At 39.2% G+C, this 17,317-nt stretch overlaps 1 protein-coding gene across 1 annotated transcript in view; it reads right to left on the bottom strand.

Annotated features, from left to right (window-relative positions):
- The window catches only part of RASA1 (RAS p21 protein activator 1), a 108,233-nt gene extending 92,908 nt beyond the window's left edge, over positions 1–15,325 (bottom strand). Inside the window, exon 1 of the mRNA XM_065873560.1 lies at positions 14,715–15,325. Coding sequence (XP_065729632.1) covers positions 14,715–15,232 — 518 coding nt within the window. The 5' untranslated portion in view covers positions 15,233–15,325. The remainder of the gene's footprint in view (positions 1–14,714) is intronic.
- Positions 15,326–17,317: the final 1,992 nt, after the last annotated feature.

The raw sequence follows: 17,317 nt of genomic DNA, 5'->3' as shown, positions 1-17,317 counted from the left end.
TGGAACATCAGGAAAGAAGAAAGCACAATGAGAAAAGCAAAAATATAGGTAAATACAATAGACTACCTTTCTACTCAAGAGGTTTTAAAACCATAACAGATGAATGGAATAAAAATTATACAGGCATAAAAAACTGGAGTTCATCAAAATTAAAAACCTCTGTGTATCAAAAGACACTATCAACAGAGTGAAAAAGCAATTCCTTAGAACAGGAGAAAATATTTGCAAACCATTTATCTGAAAAGGGACTGATATCCAGAATATATAAAGAGCTCCTACAACTTAACAAAAACAAACAACCTGATTAAAAAATGGGCAAAGGACTTGAAAAGAGACATTTCTACAAAGAAGATATAAAAAAGGACAATAAGTACATGAAAAGATGCTCAACATCACTATTCATTAGGAAAATGCAAGTCAAAACCACAATAAGAAACCATTTCACACCCATCAGAATAGCTATTTCATCTCCAAAAAAATCCAAAAAACAAACAAAGAAAAAAAAAAATAAAATACAAGTGATGGTGAGGATATGGAGCAGTTAGAACCCTCATACATTGCTAGTGAGACTATAAAATGGTATAGCTGTTATCAAAAATGATATGGCAATTCCTCAAAAACTTAAACACAGAATTACCCTATGACCCAAAAATTCCTATTCCCAAAATGAAAGCAGTGACTAAAACAGATATTTATACACTATGTTCAAGCAGCATTATTCACAATATCCAAAAAGTGGAAGCAACCCAAGCGCCCACAAATAGATAAATGGATAAACAAAATGTGCAATAAGTCTAGAATGTTATTCAGACTCTAGAAACAAGTTCTGACAAATGCTACAACACAGATGAACCTTGAAGACATGCTAAGTGAAACAAGTCAGTTACAAAAGTAAAATATTCTATGACTCCATTTATGTGAGGTACCTAGAGTAGTCAAATTCATAGAAACAGAAAGTAAAATGGTGGTTGCCAGGGGCTGAGGAAAAAGGGATTGGAAAGTTAGTGTATAATGGGTACAGTTTTAGCTGGGGAAGATGGAAAAGTTCTGGAGAACGATGGTGACAATGGTTGAACAACAATGTGAATGTACTTTATACCACAGAACTATACACCTAAAGATGATTAAAATAAGTTTTATGTCATGTATATTTTATCACAATAACAAAAATATTAACACCATCTGAAAAGCTGCCCAATGTATGTAGAAGAAATAGTCAAGAGAACAATATTTACAAAGTGGGAAGGTAAAGGGATCTAAGTGGAAGAATAGTTTCCCCACTTCACTCGAATTGATAAAATGCTTATACCCACAGACTGTGGTAAATTACATGTTATTTTAGTATCTACAAAGTGATATATTGAAAAAACACTATAAATACTTCAAGATGAAATCCTAACAAATGTTTGAGTAACCCATAGGAAAGCAAGAAAAGAGAAAAAGAGAAATGAGAAAGAGAACAAACAGAAAACAAAAAGTAAAATGGCAGACTTAAGCCCTAAAATATCAATAATTACTGTAAACATATTTAATACAGCAAGTAAAGACAGATTAACAGCATGAAAAAAAAAAAAAAAAAAAGACCCAACTATAAGTTCTCTATAATTAGATCACTTAAAATAAGACACACTGAAAGTAAAATGATGGAAAAATGTACAGGCAAACAAAATAAAAGCAGGAGTTGCTATATTACTATTAGATAGACTTTAGAGCAAAGACAATTGCTAGAGACAAAAGAGGGACATTAGATAATGATAAAAGGATCTATCCACCAGAAATACATAATAATCCTAAATGTGTACACCCAAACTACAGGGCCCCAAAGTACATGAAGCAAAAACTGATAGAGCTGAAAGAAAAAATAGATAAATTCAAAATTATAGTGGGAACTTTAAGATTCCTATCTCAGAAACTCACAGAAATACTAAACAGAAAATGAGGAAAGATTTAAAAGTTCTGAACAAAACAGAAGAATCTAATTGACATATATAGAACATTCCACCAAAGAACAGCCAAATACACATTTTTTTCAAGCATCCATGGAACATTCACCAAGATAGACCATATCCAAATCCCGGACTATAAAACAAACTTCAACAAATTTAAAAGTACTGAAATCATAAGGGTATGTCCTCTGACCATAATGGACACTAACGAGAAATCAATAACAGAAAGATTATTGGTAAATCTTAAAACACTTGGAAATGAAACAACACACTTCTAAATAATTCGTGAGTCAAAATGTAAGTCTCAATGTAAAGTTAAAAAAAGAAACACAGAACTGAGTGAAAATGAAAAGGCAACATATCAAAAGATGCAGAATATGGCTAAAGATGGGTTAAGAGGGAAAAGTATAGCATTAAATGCTTACTCTAGGAAACAGGAAAAGTCTCAAATCAATCATCTTAAATTCCTTCCTCAAGAAGCTAGAAAAACAGGAACAAAATAAACCCAAAGCAATCAGAAAAAAAGAACAATAAAAATAAGAGCAAAACTCAATGAAATTGAAAACAAGGCCATAAGGAAAAAAAATCAATGAAACAAAAAGCTAACCCTTTGAAAAAATTAATAGAAATGATAATGCTTTAACAAGACTGACAAAACAAAAAAGAGTTAAGACACAAATTCAAGTATCAAGAGTAAAAGAGAATATCACTATTCTACAGCCATCAAAAGGGTAACTAGGTAATAATGCAAACAAGTTTATGCTGCTATGTTAGACAAATTAGAAGAAATGAACCCACTTACTACCAAAATCCAACCAAAATAATATAAATAAGATGTATAACCCTATAACCATTTTAAATGAATTCATAATTTAAAATCTCCAAAAAAAAAATAAATCCCATGCTGAGATGTTTTCACTAGAGAATTCTACCAAATATTAATACCAATACTTCACAAACTCTTCCAAAGAACAGAAGAGTAGGGAACATTTCCTACCCCATACTATGAGGCCAGTATTATTCAAATACTGAAACAAGACAAAGATATCACAAGAAAACTACAGACCAATATCTCTCACGAACTTAGACACAAACATTCTCAACACATCAAAAACCTGAGTTTCAGCAATTCTTGAAAAACATTATACACCATAACCTACTGAGATTTATTCCAGCTATGCAAGGCTGGTTCAACATTAAAAAAATCAGTAAGCTACCATCTCAACATGTTACGGAAAAAATCATATGATCATATAAATTGACCCAGAAAAAAGAATTTGAAAATATCCAGCACCCATTCATGGTAAAAACTCACAGTAAACTAGGAAGAGAGGTGATCAACCTCAACTTGATAAAGAGTATCTATCCACTCTCCCCGCAAAACAGCTACTGTTAACATCATATTTAATGGCAAAACACATTTAAATGTTTTCCACCTAAGACAAGGAGCAAAGCAAGGATGTCTGCTCTCACCACTCTCATTCAATATAGTACTAGAAATTCTAGCCACTGCAATATGACAAAAAAAAAAAGTCATACAGATCAGAAAGAAAAAAACAGCCCCTATTTGCAGTTGACATGATTGTCTATGTAGAAAATCCCAAGGAATCTGTAAAAAGTCTCTTAAAACTAAAAGAGAAGTTTAACAAGGTCACAGGATATAAGACCAACATACCAAAAATCAATCAGCATTTCTATATACTAACAAGAAACATGTGGAAACTTAAAAACATAATAACATTTACAAAACTGCTCCAAATAAAACAAAACCAAAAAAAAAGTACAAATTAAACAATAGGCATACAGGATTGATATATTAAAAATTACAAAATGCTGATTAAAGCAATCAAAGAACTAAATAAATGGAAACATATCATGTCAACATAGTAAAGATGTCAGTTCTCCCAAAACTGATCTATAGGTTTAATGCAATTCCTATGAAAATTTCAACAAAGTTTTTGTAGACATGGACAAGCTTGTTCTAAAACTTATACATAAAGACACGTCTTAGAATAGCTAAAAACATATTGAAAAGAGAATCACTCTACCCAATATTAAGGCTTACTACGTAGCTACGGTTATCAAGAGTGTGATATCAGCAAATGGAGACATACAGACCAACAGAATACAATAAAGAACCCTGAAGTAAACCCACACATATATGCCCGATTAATTTTTTATCAAAGTGCAAAAGCAATTCAATGGAAGAAAGATATTTGCCTTTCCAACAAATGGTGTTAGAGTAATCATATATTCCTGGGCAAAAATATGAACCTCAATCTAAACCATACCTTTTATAAAAAAGAAATCAAAATGGATCATGGACTTAACTGTAAAACATAAAAATACAAAACTTTTGGAAACAATCATAGGAGAAAATCTTTGTGATCCAGGCTAGGCAAAGAGTTCTCAGACTTGCCTCTAAAAGCACAACTATAGAAGAAAATATTAATAACTTAAGCTTCATAAAAATTAAAAACTTTTGCTCTGTGAAAGACCCTGTTAAAAGGAGAAAAAGACAAGCTACAGAATAGGAGAAAATATTTGCAAACCACATTATCAGATAGAGGACTAATATTTAGAATACATAAAGAACTCTTAAAACTCAATAATAAACAAACAATCCTACTGGAAAATGGGCAAAAGAGATGAACAGACATTTCACCCAAGAGGATATACAGATAGCAAATTAGCACATAAAAAGTTTCAATATCATCAATCATTAGGAAAAATGCATATCAAAACCACAATGAGATTATCACTAGGCATCTAGTGATCACTAGGCAATGAGAATTGCTAAAATAAAAAATGGTTAGTAGTGAGGACATAGGGAATCAGGATCACTCATGAATTGTTAGTGAGAATGTAAAAGGATACAGCTATTCTAGAAAATAGATCGGCAGTTTCTTATAAAACTCAACATGCAATTACTACACGATCCAGCAGTTGCACTCTTGGACATTTATCTGACAGAAATGAAAACTTATGTTCACACAAAAACATAAACACAAATGTTCATAGCAGTTTTTTTTTCATAATAGCTAAAACTGGAAATTACCCAAATGTTCTCTGATGAGTGAATGATTAAACAAACTGTAGTATATCCAAACCATGGAATACTACTCAGCAACAAAAAGGTACAAAGTATTGATACAAGCAACAACTTGAATAAATCTTGAGGGAATTGTGTTCAGTGACAAATGCTATTCCAAAAGGTTACATGCTGTATGAACTATTTATAATAGCCAGGACATGGAAGCAAACTAAGTCTCCATCGACAGATGAATGGATAAAGAAGACGTGGCACGTATATACAATGGAATATTACTCAGCCATAAAAAGAAACGAAATTGAATTATTTGTAGTGAGGTGGATGGACGTAGAGACTGTCATACAGAGTGAAGTCAGTCAGAAAAAGAAAAACAAATCTGTATGCTAACACACATATATATATGGAATCTAAAAAAAAATGGTTCTGAAGCACCTAGGGGCAGGACAGGAATAAAGACGCAGATGTAGAGAATGGACTTGACGACACGGGGAGGGGTAAGGGTAAGCTGGGATGAAGTGAGAAAGTGGCATGGACATATATACACTACCAAATGTAAAATAGCCAGTGGGAAGCAGCTGCATAGCACAGGGAGATCTGCTCAGTGCTTTGTGACCACCTAGAGCGGTGGATAGGAAGGGTGGAAGGGAGACGCAACAGGGAGGGGATATGGGGATATATGTATACGTATAGCTGATTCACTTTGTTATACAGCAGCAACTAACACAGCAATGTAAAGCAATTATACTCCAGTAAAGACGTTGACCAAAAAAAAAAGGTTACAAGCTGTATGAGTCCATTTATATAGTCTTTTGGAAATGACAAAATGAAGAACAGATTAGTGGTTGCCAGGGATTAAAGATGGAGAAAGGTGGGTTTAGTTATAAAAGGACAACACAAGGGATCCTGGGAGTAATGAAATTGTTCTGTATCTTTACTGTGGTGATGATTATACAAATCTACCCATGTGATAAAACTGCATAGATTTAAATAAACACCACACACACACACACACACACACACACACATAGTGTATGTAGAACTGGTGAAATCTGAATAAATGAACTATATCAATGAAATTGACTCCTAGTTGTGATATCACGAGATATTGCCATATATCTGGAAAAATAGGTGAAGGAAACATCTCTGTATTATTTCTTACAACTAAATATGAATCTACAATTATCTCAAAATAAGAAGTTTAATTGGAAAATCTGAGAGATAAATCAATATTTAGGTAGATAGACATGGATGGAAGAGAGGTATGGTTCTACTATTATACAAGTATCTTAACTGTGAACCCAGTGTAGAGGGCTATACCTACAAAGAAGACTTAAATGAATTGAGAGGGATATCTCTAGGTCTTTCCCTTAGCTAGACACAGATACATAAAAGAGAAGAATTTTAAAAGTAACACTGAATGTTACAACAATGAACACAGAGTGAATACAGAAAATCTCCTGGAGTAATGTCTCACCCATAGGTTTTCTACAGCTACCACCCACAGTCTTCTGTAGGATCTTTTCACACTATAATAATCAGACATGCATTTAAATGCTTTCCAACTTTCAACACAAGTATAGCCAAAAGAGGAGATGTTAAGTCACGAACTCATGAAGAATGAAGCTAAAGTATAAGGAAAGGTTTTCTTTCCTACAGTGAAAAATAGGAAATAAAAGCATGAAGACCCTGTTTCTCAAGTAGTAAATGAGCATTTAATCTGCTCCAAATCCTCCAAAGCCATTTTTAAAGATGCAGGTTTATGCAGTGTATCAGTCAGCTCAGGATATCATAACAAAATTCCATATACTAAATGGCTTAAACAACAGAAATGTATTTTCTCACAGTTCTGGAGGCTGAGTCCAAGATTAAGGTGCCAACAGAGTTGGTTTCTAAGTGAAGCATCTCTCCTTGGCTTATATATAGATAGCCACCTTCTCACTGTGAACTCATATGGCCTTTTCTCTGTTCACATGTGCTCCCATTTGTCTCCTCCTCTTCATATGAGAACACCAGTCCTATAGAATTATGGATCCAACCTTTATGACCTCATTTAACCTTAATTACCACCTTAAAGGTCCTAACTCTATACACCGTCACACTGGGGGTTAGGGCTTCAATCTATGAATTTTGGAGAGATAAAATTCAGTCCAACACCCCATGACTAGCCAGTCCTGGAGTATATTAAGTTTTGTATGGGTGCACGTATATATGTGTGTGTTATATGCACTGGAATGGAACAAGTATTTGCATGAGAATTCCAGTTCTACCAGTTTTCTCAACAAAAAAAAATGTGGATAATATCTATTCTCACTGTATAGTTATGAGAATTAAATGAGATAACCTATGTAAACTGCCTAGAATCTAGTAAATGATTACTCAATAATGGGCCTGTGCCTCTCCACTTCCTCCCCCCGCAAAAATTAATTAAATATTACTCAAATCGAAACATATCTAAAAAATCATGGGAACTGGATTCTGTCCCAGATCCACCTAGCTCTTTGACCTTAAGCAAGTCACTCTACCAGAGTCTGCTTCTGCAATGGTCAATGAAAGAGTTTCCTCGTTTACTAAAATACTATGTATCTATGCATATCACTCTCCTGACTACACAGTAGTCTTCTCTTATCCTCAGGGGATACATTCCAAGACTCCCAGGCATGCCTGAAACCTCAAATTAGTACCGAATCCCATACATACTCTATTTTTCCCATATATAGATACCTATTTATAAATTAGGCACAGTAAGAGATTAACAACAATAACAATAACATTTATTATACGTTCTATAATAAAATAGAACAATTATAACGATATACTGTAATAAACATTACATGAATGTAGTCTCTCTCAAAATATCTTTCTGTAAAATGTAACGCCTTTTCCATCTCAACTAAGCACTATCACACACTGTGGTCATAACTTTTGCAGTTTGAGGTGCAATAGCAAAACTATCATGAATTTCTTTTTCCTTCACAATTTCACAGATAGAAGATTTGTTCTTCCTGTAGATCTTAGTAATCTCCGCATATGATTTTTTTCATCCCCTATTAAGTAGGAAACTTTCACCTTTTCACTTAAAGTAAGCACTTTACAGCTTCTCTGGAATATCCAAATTGCCAACATCACTACTCTTGCGCTTTGGGGCCATTATTAAGTAAAATAAGGCTTACTTGAACACAAGCACTGTGATAGTGCAACAGTCAATCTGACGACCACGGTAGGACCACTAAGTGATGGCAGGATACGTTGGACAAAGGTATGGTTCATGCCTGGGCGGGATGGAGCAGGATTTCATCACACTACTCTGAAAGGTGTACAATTCTTAAAACTCATGAATTGCTTATTTCTGGAATTTTCCGCTTAATATTTTTTGTTTGTTTGTTTTTTTTTTTTTTTTTTTTTTTTTTTTTTTTTTTGCGGTACGCGGGCCTCTCACTGTTGTGGCCTCTCCCATTGCGGAGCACAGGCTCCGGACGCGCAGGCTCAGAGGCCGTGGCTCACGGGCCTAGCCACTCCGCGGCATGTGGGATCTTCCCGGACCGGGGCATGAACCCATGTCCCCTGCATCGGCAGGCGGACTCTCAACCACTGCGCCACCAGGGAAGCCCCGCTTAATATTTTTGAGCCATGGTCAACCGAGAGCAACTGAAATCGTGGAAAGTGAAGCCGTGGATAAGGGGGAACTACTATAACATCAAATACTGATGCTACAAAAGCTAATTAAACTTGCTATAAAGCTTTAGTAAAAGAGAATTACAGTATAAAATTTCAAAATCACTTTCATACACTCTCATTCTTTCAACTCTTCCAAAACTATCCTCTAATTTGAAAAATTAGTACAATGTGTCCGTAGATTAATTTTATCATCTTATTTCTATATCATTAATGCCTTATTGTCCAGCTACATTGTACTTTCTTTTATATTTCTTTCTGTCCCCCGCAATGTTCATTGTTTTACTCACAAAATCATGTAATCACTGGAACACCTAAAAGCATACTCCAAATCCCACTGAGATGTGATTAGACATATGGAGAAGTTATCCATACATTTTACCTGATAACTATTTTTTATTTAGCCCACAACTGAAATGTACTGCAGGTGATTTCAAGATAACACACCTACCGTACATACATTGGCATATTCAAACAATGAGCCATAACCAACATCCATATTCAGTATCTTTGGTTTAAAATTAAGATAATGGTGGTCAGAAGCAAAATATATTGTGGGGATATTTGGACCATTCGATGAAAGACAATTTACCATGTAGACCCTAAGGGAAAAACTTCAAAGTACTTGCCCTTTCTCCCACGCTCTCCCTAACCACTAGTATTCTAATATTATCTAATATTTACTTGTAAATGAATAATACATGCAGTAGGCAGCTACTCTGATGTCCCCAAGAAATCTCACCTTCTAATATTGGTGCCCTTTTATAGCCCACTCCCACACTAAATCTAGACTGACTCACGTGATTAGCATTTGCCATTGAAACGTTAGCAAACATGAAGAACAGAGAGGCTTAATACGTGTCGGCAGGTGAGGCCTGTCCTCTGGGAATGCTCCCTCATGGAACCCATCTGCCATGCTGTGGAGAAGTTCAAGCTAATGAAATGGAGAAGTTGGGGTGGGGGGAGACATGGACACAGATACACACATACACACACAGATGCCCAGCTATCCACCAGCTGTTCCAGCCATCCCAGCTGAGGTACCAGACTTATGAGTTAAAAAGATACCTTGGACATTATAGCCAACAGGTGACACATGGAGCAGTCCCCAACAAGCCCTGCCCAAATTTTAGAATCAAGAGCAAATAAATGTTTCAGCAACTAAGTTTTGGAGTGAAGCAACAGGCAACTACAACAACACATGTAAACCAATTAGAACAGTTCCTGTTAGGTAGTAAGCAACCAAGAAATGTCATCAGTAATACCTGACAATAATCGCTCTAAGTTCCATCACCTGCCCCCACCGAGGTACTGTTTGGAGTATTTGAGCTGCTCTTAAAGGCATTCTCTCAGTTCCCTAATGGCTAGTAAAGAGATAGGGAGCAAAGCAACCAAAAGACCTCTTTATTTTCCCCTTCTTCTTCCTAATTTACCCCTGTAAGGTTTTTTTGTTGCTGTTGTTTTGGCTTTTGGGTCTTTTTTTTGGCTCTGTCGATAATGTTCACCTGGTTTCCCCAGAGTGGCTAATCAATGATCCAGACCAATTCAAGCCTTTGGTAGTGCTGTGTATTCTCAGTTAACTGTAGGCACCCCCTTCAACCTACCCCAGACCACAGGTAAATAATTAAGAGTTCAATAGGGGCTTCCCTAGTGGTTCAGTGATTGAGAGTCTGCCTGCCAATGCACAGGACACGGGTTCATGCCCCGGTCCGGAAAAATCCCACATGCCGCGGAGCAGCTGGGCCCGTGAGCCATGGCCGCTGAGGCTGCACGTGCAGAGCCTGTGCTCCGCAACGGGAGAGGCCACAACAGTGAGAGGCCCACGTACCGCAAAAAAAAAAAAAAAAAAAAAGAGTTCAGTAGGACAGACTCCTCACTAAAGGTCAAAAGTTTATACTCATTAATTTGTAATTCTTTTCTACCTGACAGAATCTTTAGGCAAAGGGCATAGGAACCAATTACCTCTTGTTCAGAATAAATTAAGCAGCATTGAAAACATACCTGCTACTTTTCCTCTAAGACTTTACTGATTCTAATTATATAAATATCTTATTCTTTTAACCCCCATGACCCTTTGCTCATACTTCACTCATGATATTTATCTTAAGCTAGCCTGAATGACAGTAATTGGTAACTTAACTTTCTACTAGAGAGACATTAAGAAAAGGGGTATCTTACTCATTGTTGTATCCCTTAAATTAAGCTCCTACTACATTGCTCTACTACTCATATAGCAAAAATATCTGGTCCTGGTCAGAAACCACTTTGTCCATAACTAATCTCTTCAATTCTCACCCCCATTTTTATTAAGAAATAATGACTCAGCCAGAGTTACAATGCAATCAGTGACAAAGTTAATGAATGCTACATGTCTTAGTACTAACATTTAACAATTATTTGACTTAAGAATGATTTTATTTTTGTAGAAACAGTAAGATGATTCTTAAGGAAAAGAAAGGTATTATTTACATTCCTTATTTCTTTTTTCCTTCGACTTTCAGGCTTGAGAAAGCCTGCGTTTTAGGTCCAAGGTAAGATCTAGTTAAGCCAGATGCCAGGCAAATAACATCAAAGGCAAAGCAGGCCTGGTAGTAACCACAGTTAACTGTAGAGCTCAGAATTCACCTAAATGGGGCAATCACTACTCAGCTCTAGAAATCTATTCTCAAGCAGGAACAGCAACCAGGTAGAGCCAACTCCTCTGATTTCTCAAGTGATGCTAGAAATCGAAACTTCTTAAACATGAAGTTTTCCTATTTTTAAATGGTGGCAAGTAATCACTAAATGCTCCAAATACACTACGAGCAAGCAATATATATCTGTCAGTTGGATTCAGCCCAAGAGCCTCCTGCTACTGCAGGCTCATAGTTAAAAATCTCTGTACATAACTGATGGTGGACTAAGGGAACTTCTCCTTTCCTATCACCCCTCACCCCTGGGGAAAAGAGAAAGAAATAACAAGGACCACGAAAAGCAGCTACATAACAATACAGGGAGTACCTGTATTGAAAAAAAACTTTTTCAGCAGTTTTAGATACAGAACCTTTTATAGCATAAAAATATATGGAGAGAATTCTTTTTCTTTTTAAAATTTTTTCCTCAAAATTTGCACCAAAAAAAAGAATATTCAAATACATGTAATAGTTAAAATTATACAAACTTTTCTGGCCTTAACCCAACTAATGAAAATGCTCAGTAATAAACATGAGACTAATGATTCACCATGCACACAGAAAAGCAAGGTACAAAATACTAATAGTGTTATTATATTTGCACTGGTCTATCTACATATTGTCACTTGACTCTTGTGACCAACAGCACTGAACCAGCTGGACACATGGTTGAACTCCATGATCAGGGAGCCCTGGTCTATCTAACAAACCCACTGTGGATGCGATCCTATGACCTGAACCTCCTTAATATCATGCTATCAATAACTAAGGTGACCAGTCACTAGTAATCATGTATTAGTCCAAAAGCATTTCTTCAATACTTTTATGAAAGATTTGACATTATTTAACAAAGTCGTTAAGGCTTTTCCTTTTATTTAAAAATAGGAATTTATAGAAAACACTTGAATTCCATCTCTAAACCTGCTTAGCCTGCAAGAAGCCTTTATGAATTTAAAATAAAATTTTTGATATAATCAATCATAGTAGACAGACCTTCGGAGTTCAAAACATTCTCTCAAATAGTTATTAGTAAGGGAGTTCCTATAGCAATAGAATTAGTAGGCAATTTAATGACAATAAAATAATATATTATTATTTGGGGAGACTACTAATTTATTGCACACTTACTATGTGCCAGGGACTGTGCTGAATATGTTCAGGGGGTTCTCATTAACCTTAAAAACGACCATATGGGGCTTCCCTGGTGGCGCAGTGGTTGAGAGTCCTCCTGCCAATGCAGGGGAAACGGGTTCGTGCCCCGGTCCGGTAAGATCCCACATGCCGCGGAGCGGCTAGGCCCATGAGCCATAGCCGCTGAGCCTGTGCTCCGCAACGGGAGAGGCCACAACAGTGAGAGGCCCGTGTACCGCAAAAAAAAAAAAAAAACACACACGACCGTATGAGGGAGACACCATTATTGTCCCCATTTTACAGATGGGGAAACTGACCTTTCCAAGATCACACAGCTAGTTAGTAGCAGAGTCAGGATTCCAACCCAAATCTTGTCTAACTTCAGAATTTGCACGCTTAACCACTACACTGTATTGCCTCCAGTGACTTTGGGTTGATATCTAAGATAAAGAGGGAAATTTGTACTTCTCAGTGGCAAATTTAAAAAACATGCTAGAAATGGAGGATACCTTTTAGAACAGGTACAATTCTTGTATACACAGTCACACAAATAATATTTTTATTCCCAAATATAAACAATAATGATGAAAATCTCAAATGGACTTCTCAGAAACATAATTTTTCCTATATACTCACTCATGTTTATTATTAAAAATTTAATGGGAACACTATGTGTTTTCTGCTTAATTCTGCCGTGAAGCTAAAATTGCTCTACAAAATAAATTCTACCTTTAAAAATATTTAAAACTGCAATATACTAAATATGCCTAATTCAATTTAGTTAATAACTGGCATAAGCCTATATTCTTTCATAATGAAAAGTTGCACTTTATCGTAACCACAGGAACCTTAATGCTTAAGTGATTTTTTCAAGAAGGCTTGATTGAAGGTGTGTAAGCAGTGCAGTATATTTTAAATTTTTAACACTCTCAGAACACCTTCAGAAAAGTCTGCAATATACAGATGTGAAATGATAAGTTGGTATGAAATCAGACCAAAAAATTGAACTCACAATGAATAATATAAAAGGAATACAACACCCCTATACCATGGCTGACCCAAGTAAGACTAACTTTACTTTTCCATCAAAAGATGTAGCCTTAAGTCAAAAATGTCCTAATTCGTTAAGTCCTTTTTAATTCTTCCAAAGAAGCTTATCAAAAAAAACAAACGAAAACAAAACCCACGAAAAAACAAAAAAACCTGCAATTGTCTAGAGTGATTGTCAACACAGAAACCAAATCTTTCTTCTTCTGATACTCACCAAGGTTGTCAACATTCTAAAGGAAAACTAAGACAGATATGAGGGATCTATAAAGCAAGTTTTACCTACTATTACCTCTTCCCATCAACATTTTCCTCTCATCAAGGTCCAGCTTTATAAATACATACCTAAGTTCACTTATGAAGAGAACAAGGGGGAGGTACTATATATAGAAAAGTCATTTGTCATATATATTCCGCAGTAGACTGGCAAAATTAATTTTCAAATAGAATACTGTATTTGCCACCAACAAAGTGTTGAAGGGAAGCACACTATTGATTTTGTTTTGCTCCAATACTGTGTTTAGAAAGCTTCAACTTATAGAAGAATTACACTAATATTAATAAATGGGAATTCTACGGCACAAGTTACAAATATTGTTGGAGTATGAGCCCTTAACCACACCTGTAATTATCAGAACTCCTTTCCTTTCTCGCTGACCCACGTTTTCAAAAGTGATCCAAAGACTTCTCTGCATCGCAATGATTTCAACAGGCAGAAGCTGGGATTTGCAGTGCAACAAAAACAAAGCATTCTGACCAATGCATGTTTCGAATGATATTAACACAATACTCATTTAAATGCTTGTATTCCAAGCTTCTCACTAGTCATCTAGCTTCAACAGGGAACACAACCAGGTTAATATAGACTACGACTGCCTTGGTAGCTGCAAGCTCAGCTGAATCCCAGGACGCCACCTCAATTTGGAAGGGGCAGAACCATATCCGGTTCTCACTGGATACACATTTTCCCATGCTTCCCATCTTTAAAACTTTACATCTTTCCAGAGGAGCAACAGATATACCAAGCCGCCAGGGAGTGTGCCTGTAGGGAAGATGAGTGATCAAATTAAATCCCTATGCACAGAACCATAAGCTTCAAAACTTTTCACAACGAGTAACAGCTGAAAGAACGAGGCATGTTTTCCCACTTCTTTCCAGGAGTCAGCTTCCCCCAAAACACCGGTCTTGACTTACTGGTTAGTTGGCGGAGCGGTCAGCGGGATGGCCACCTCTTCCTCCTCGTATTCTGGTCCATCCAGAGAGTCACCTTCGTCCACTGTTCCCAGGCCCGCGCCCAAAGGGGGCAGCTGAGGAGGAGGCGGCAAAGGAGGGAATCCGCCGCCTGCCCCGAAGGTCTCAGCAGGCAACGAAGTGGTCCCCTTGGTGAAAGCCATCTCCCCGCCAGGTCCGGCGGCGGCAGCACCAGCCACGCCAGCAGCAGCACCTCCCCCTGACAGTCCGGCTCCCCCCAGTGCCCCCGCCACAGACCCGGGTCCCAGGAACCCTGACCCCAAAGCGGCTCCGCCACCCAGAGTCCCGGCCACTCCAGCCTCCGCCAGCCCAGGAAAGGGGGCGGCTGCCACAGACAGGGCGGCGGGTATCTTCACCCGACACACTGCCGGATAGGCACTGGAGCCCGCGGCCCCGCCGCCTCCTGCTGCCCCGGCGGTGACCGGGCCGCCCTCCTCACTGCCGGCCTCGGCCGCCATCATGTTGAAGCCCGCTCTACTCTGCCCTACCCTGCCCGCCCGGGAGCCCCGGGGGCCACCAGGCCCGGGCTCCGAGCCGCCCCACCCAGGCGCGTCCCCTCTTCAGCTCCCCAGGCGGAGGAAACAACAACAAAAGGAGAGAGCCCGCCGCCGCGCCCCCTCTTCGGGCCACAGCCCAGGCTCGGGAGCTACCCGGGTTACGGGAAGAGAAGTGGGCAAAAAACCCAACGCCTGCACAAACGCCGCCCAAATCTTCACCTTACACACCCACACTCACGCACACACACATGCACAGAAGCGAAAAACTTCCTGGCTGCACTCAAGAGGAAGGGAAGCACAGGGGAAGCGGCTGGGGCGGCTGCTGCTCCTTCAGCCACCGCCACGGCCGCCGCCGCCACCGCTTCTTCACCACCCCAGTTCCGGCCACCCCCACCGCAGCCACCGCCGGTGCCGCTGCTGGGGCTGGGGCCGCTGCAGCCGCTTCATCCTCCACGGGGCTGAGACGCTAGGGGTGGGGAGAAAAGAGGAAGGGGGGCGGGGTAGTGGGAAAACGGACTGAACTGCTCGCAACCTGGAGCGCTCAGTGAAATCGACGAGAGAGAAAGGAAGGCGGGGCACGGGAGGAGGAGCAGAGGGAAGGAAGGGCGGGGAAGGAGGAGGGAGAGGGCAGCTTCTGCGCAGGCGCCTTCCCGGAGCGGGGGTTGGGGGACTGGGCCTGGAGAAGGAAAAGGAAGAGTCGGGAGGGAAGGAAGCGGCGGGGACGCGCGGTGCGCGGCCGCGCTCGCTGACCCGCTCTGGGTGGAGCGCGTGGCGGCGCGGCCGCAAATCTCGCGCGCCGGCCTCCCTGGGCTTTGTTTGAAGGGCCGGTGAGGCGGAGGAGGGGAGGAGTGGGTCCAGAGCGCGCGGCCGCTCAGCGCGGTGAAAACCGGAGAGACGGGAGAGACAAGGAGGGGTTGAAGAGGGAGGACCGGGGAGAGGGAAAGGAAGATGCCGCGAAGCCAATTCCTTGCTTCCTGACCGGTAGAACAAACACCCGTGGCCGGCGGCGCAGAAACCAGACATTCAAGGCCCTCGGAGGTGGGGTGTTGGAGGGGGCGGCCCGCTTGGAAGGTCGAGACCGTACTGTTACTGTTTCCGTTTTCTTTTCATAGTATAAATTACTATATGACTCTTACAAGCTAAAAAATAAAATGAAATTTTAAAAACTGGGTTCTGAAACTCAAAGGAAGCGAGATGGATAATGGGGGGGCCATATGGGGAGGGCTAAGAATTTTAGTAGAAATAGTGGTTGTTTGAAGTCAGATTTCTACCACCGTACACGTTTTTTCTTCTCCCACTCTCCCCCTCTATTCCCTTTCTCTTTTTCTTTCTCTTTCACACACACTACCTTGCCACTGCAAGTCTGTTGGGTAACTAATAAGGTGTGGAGAGGAGAGGTGCCCCAGACATCATTAATCAACGCCCTTTTGTCCTCGTTTGTGTGCAAAACACGGCAGGGCATACTCCACGATGTACATGTGAATGCACAGAGCACTTTCAACTGGCAGATGTCAAGGTCCCAAAGTGTCAGTTACAATTATGTATGGTTTCAAAAATTATCAATAAACTGAAATTTCACTCAATATATAGCCGAAGAGAATGGTTTTTGTTTTGTCTTTTCTACTGGAATATGTATAAACATAGGTGGAGGAATCGTTCCCATTTTTTGAAATTCCAGTATCTGATTTGCCCTTTTGGATTCATATATTATTCTTATATTTTGCATTCTCCCAGGAGGAATCCCACATTAAATACCATTAAATATTGATCTTTGAGATCAGTATTTTCTCTGCTAAGGATAGTCAAACCAACAAGAAGCACATTAAGGATGGGAAGGGTCTGAAATAGAGGCCAAGGGAAAAAGGAAAAGACCAGTAAACGAGGTGGCAAGGTGCACACAAGACATTTTCCTTTAGAAATGTCTATTTCCATAACCCTATTTGCCACATCAGTGACAATGTGATTACCAGTAATCCTAAGGACTCCTTCATTCTGCTCACCTCTTATGCAGTGTACTACCTGGGAGAGTGAAGATGGACTGACTAATCG

The sequence above is a fragment of the Phocoena phocoena genome, chromosome 3, assembly GCF_963924675.1.
Source record: "Phocoena phocoena chromosome 3, mPhoPho1.1, whole genome shotgun sequence".
Taxonomy (NCBI): Eukaryota; Metazoa; Chordata; class Mammalia; order Artiodactyla; family Phocoenidae; genus Phocoena; species Phocoena phocoena.
Note: the sequence above shows the minus strand (reverse complement) of the source record. Positions and strands in the feature narration are given on the sequence as shown.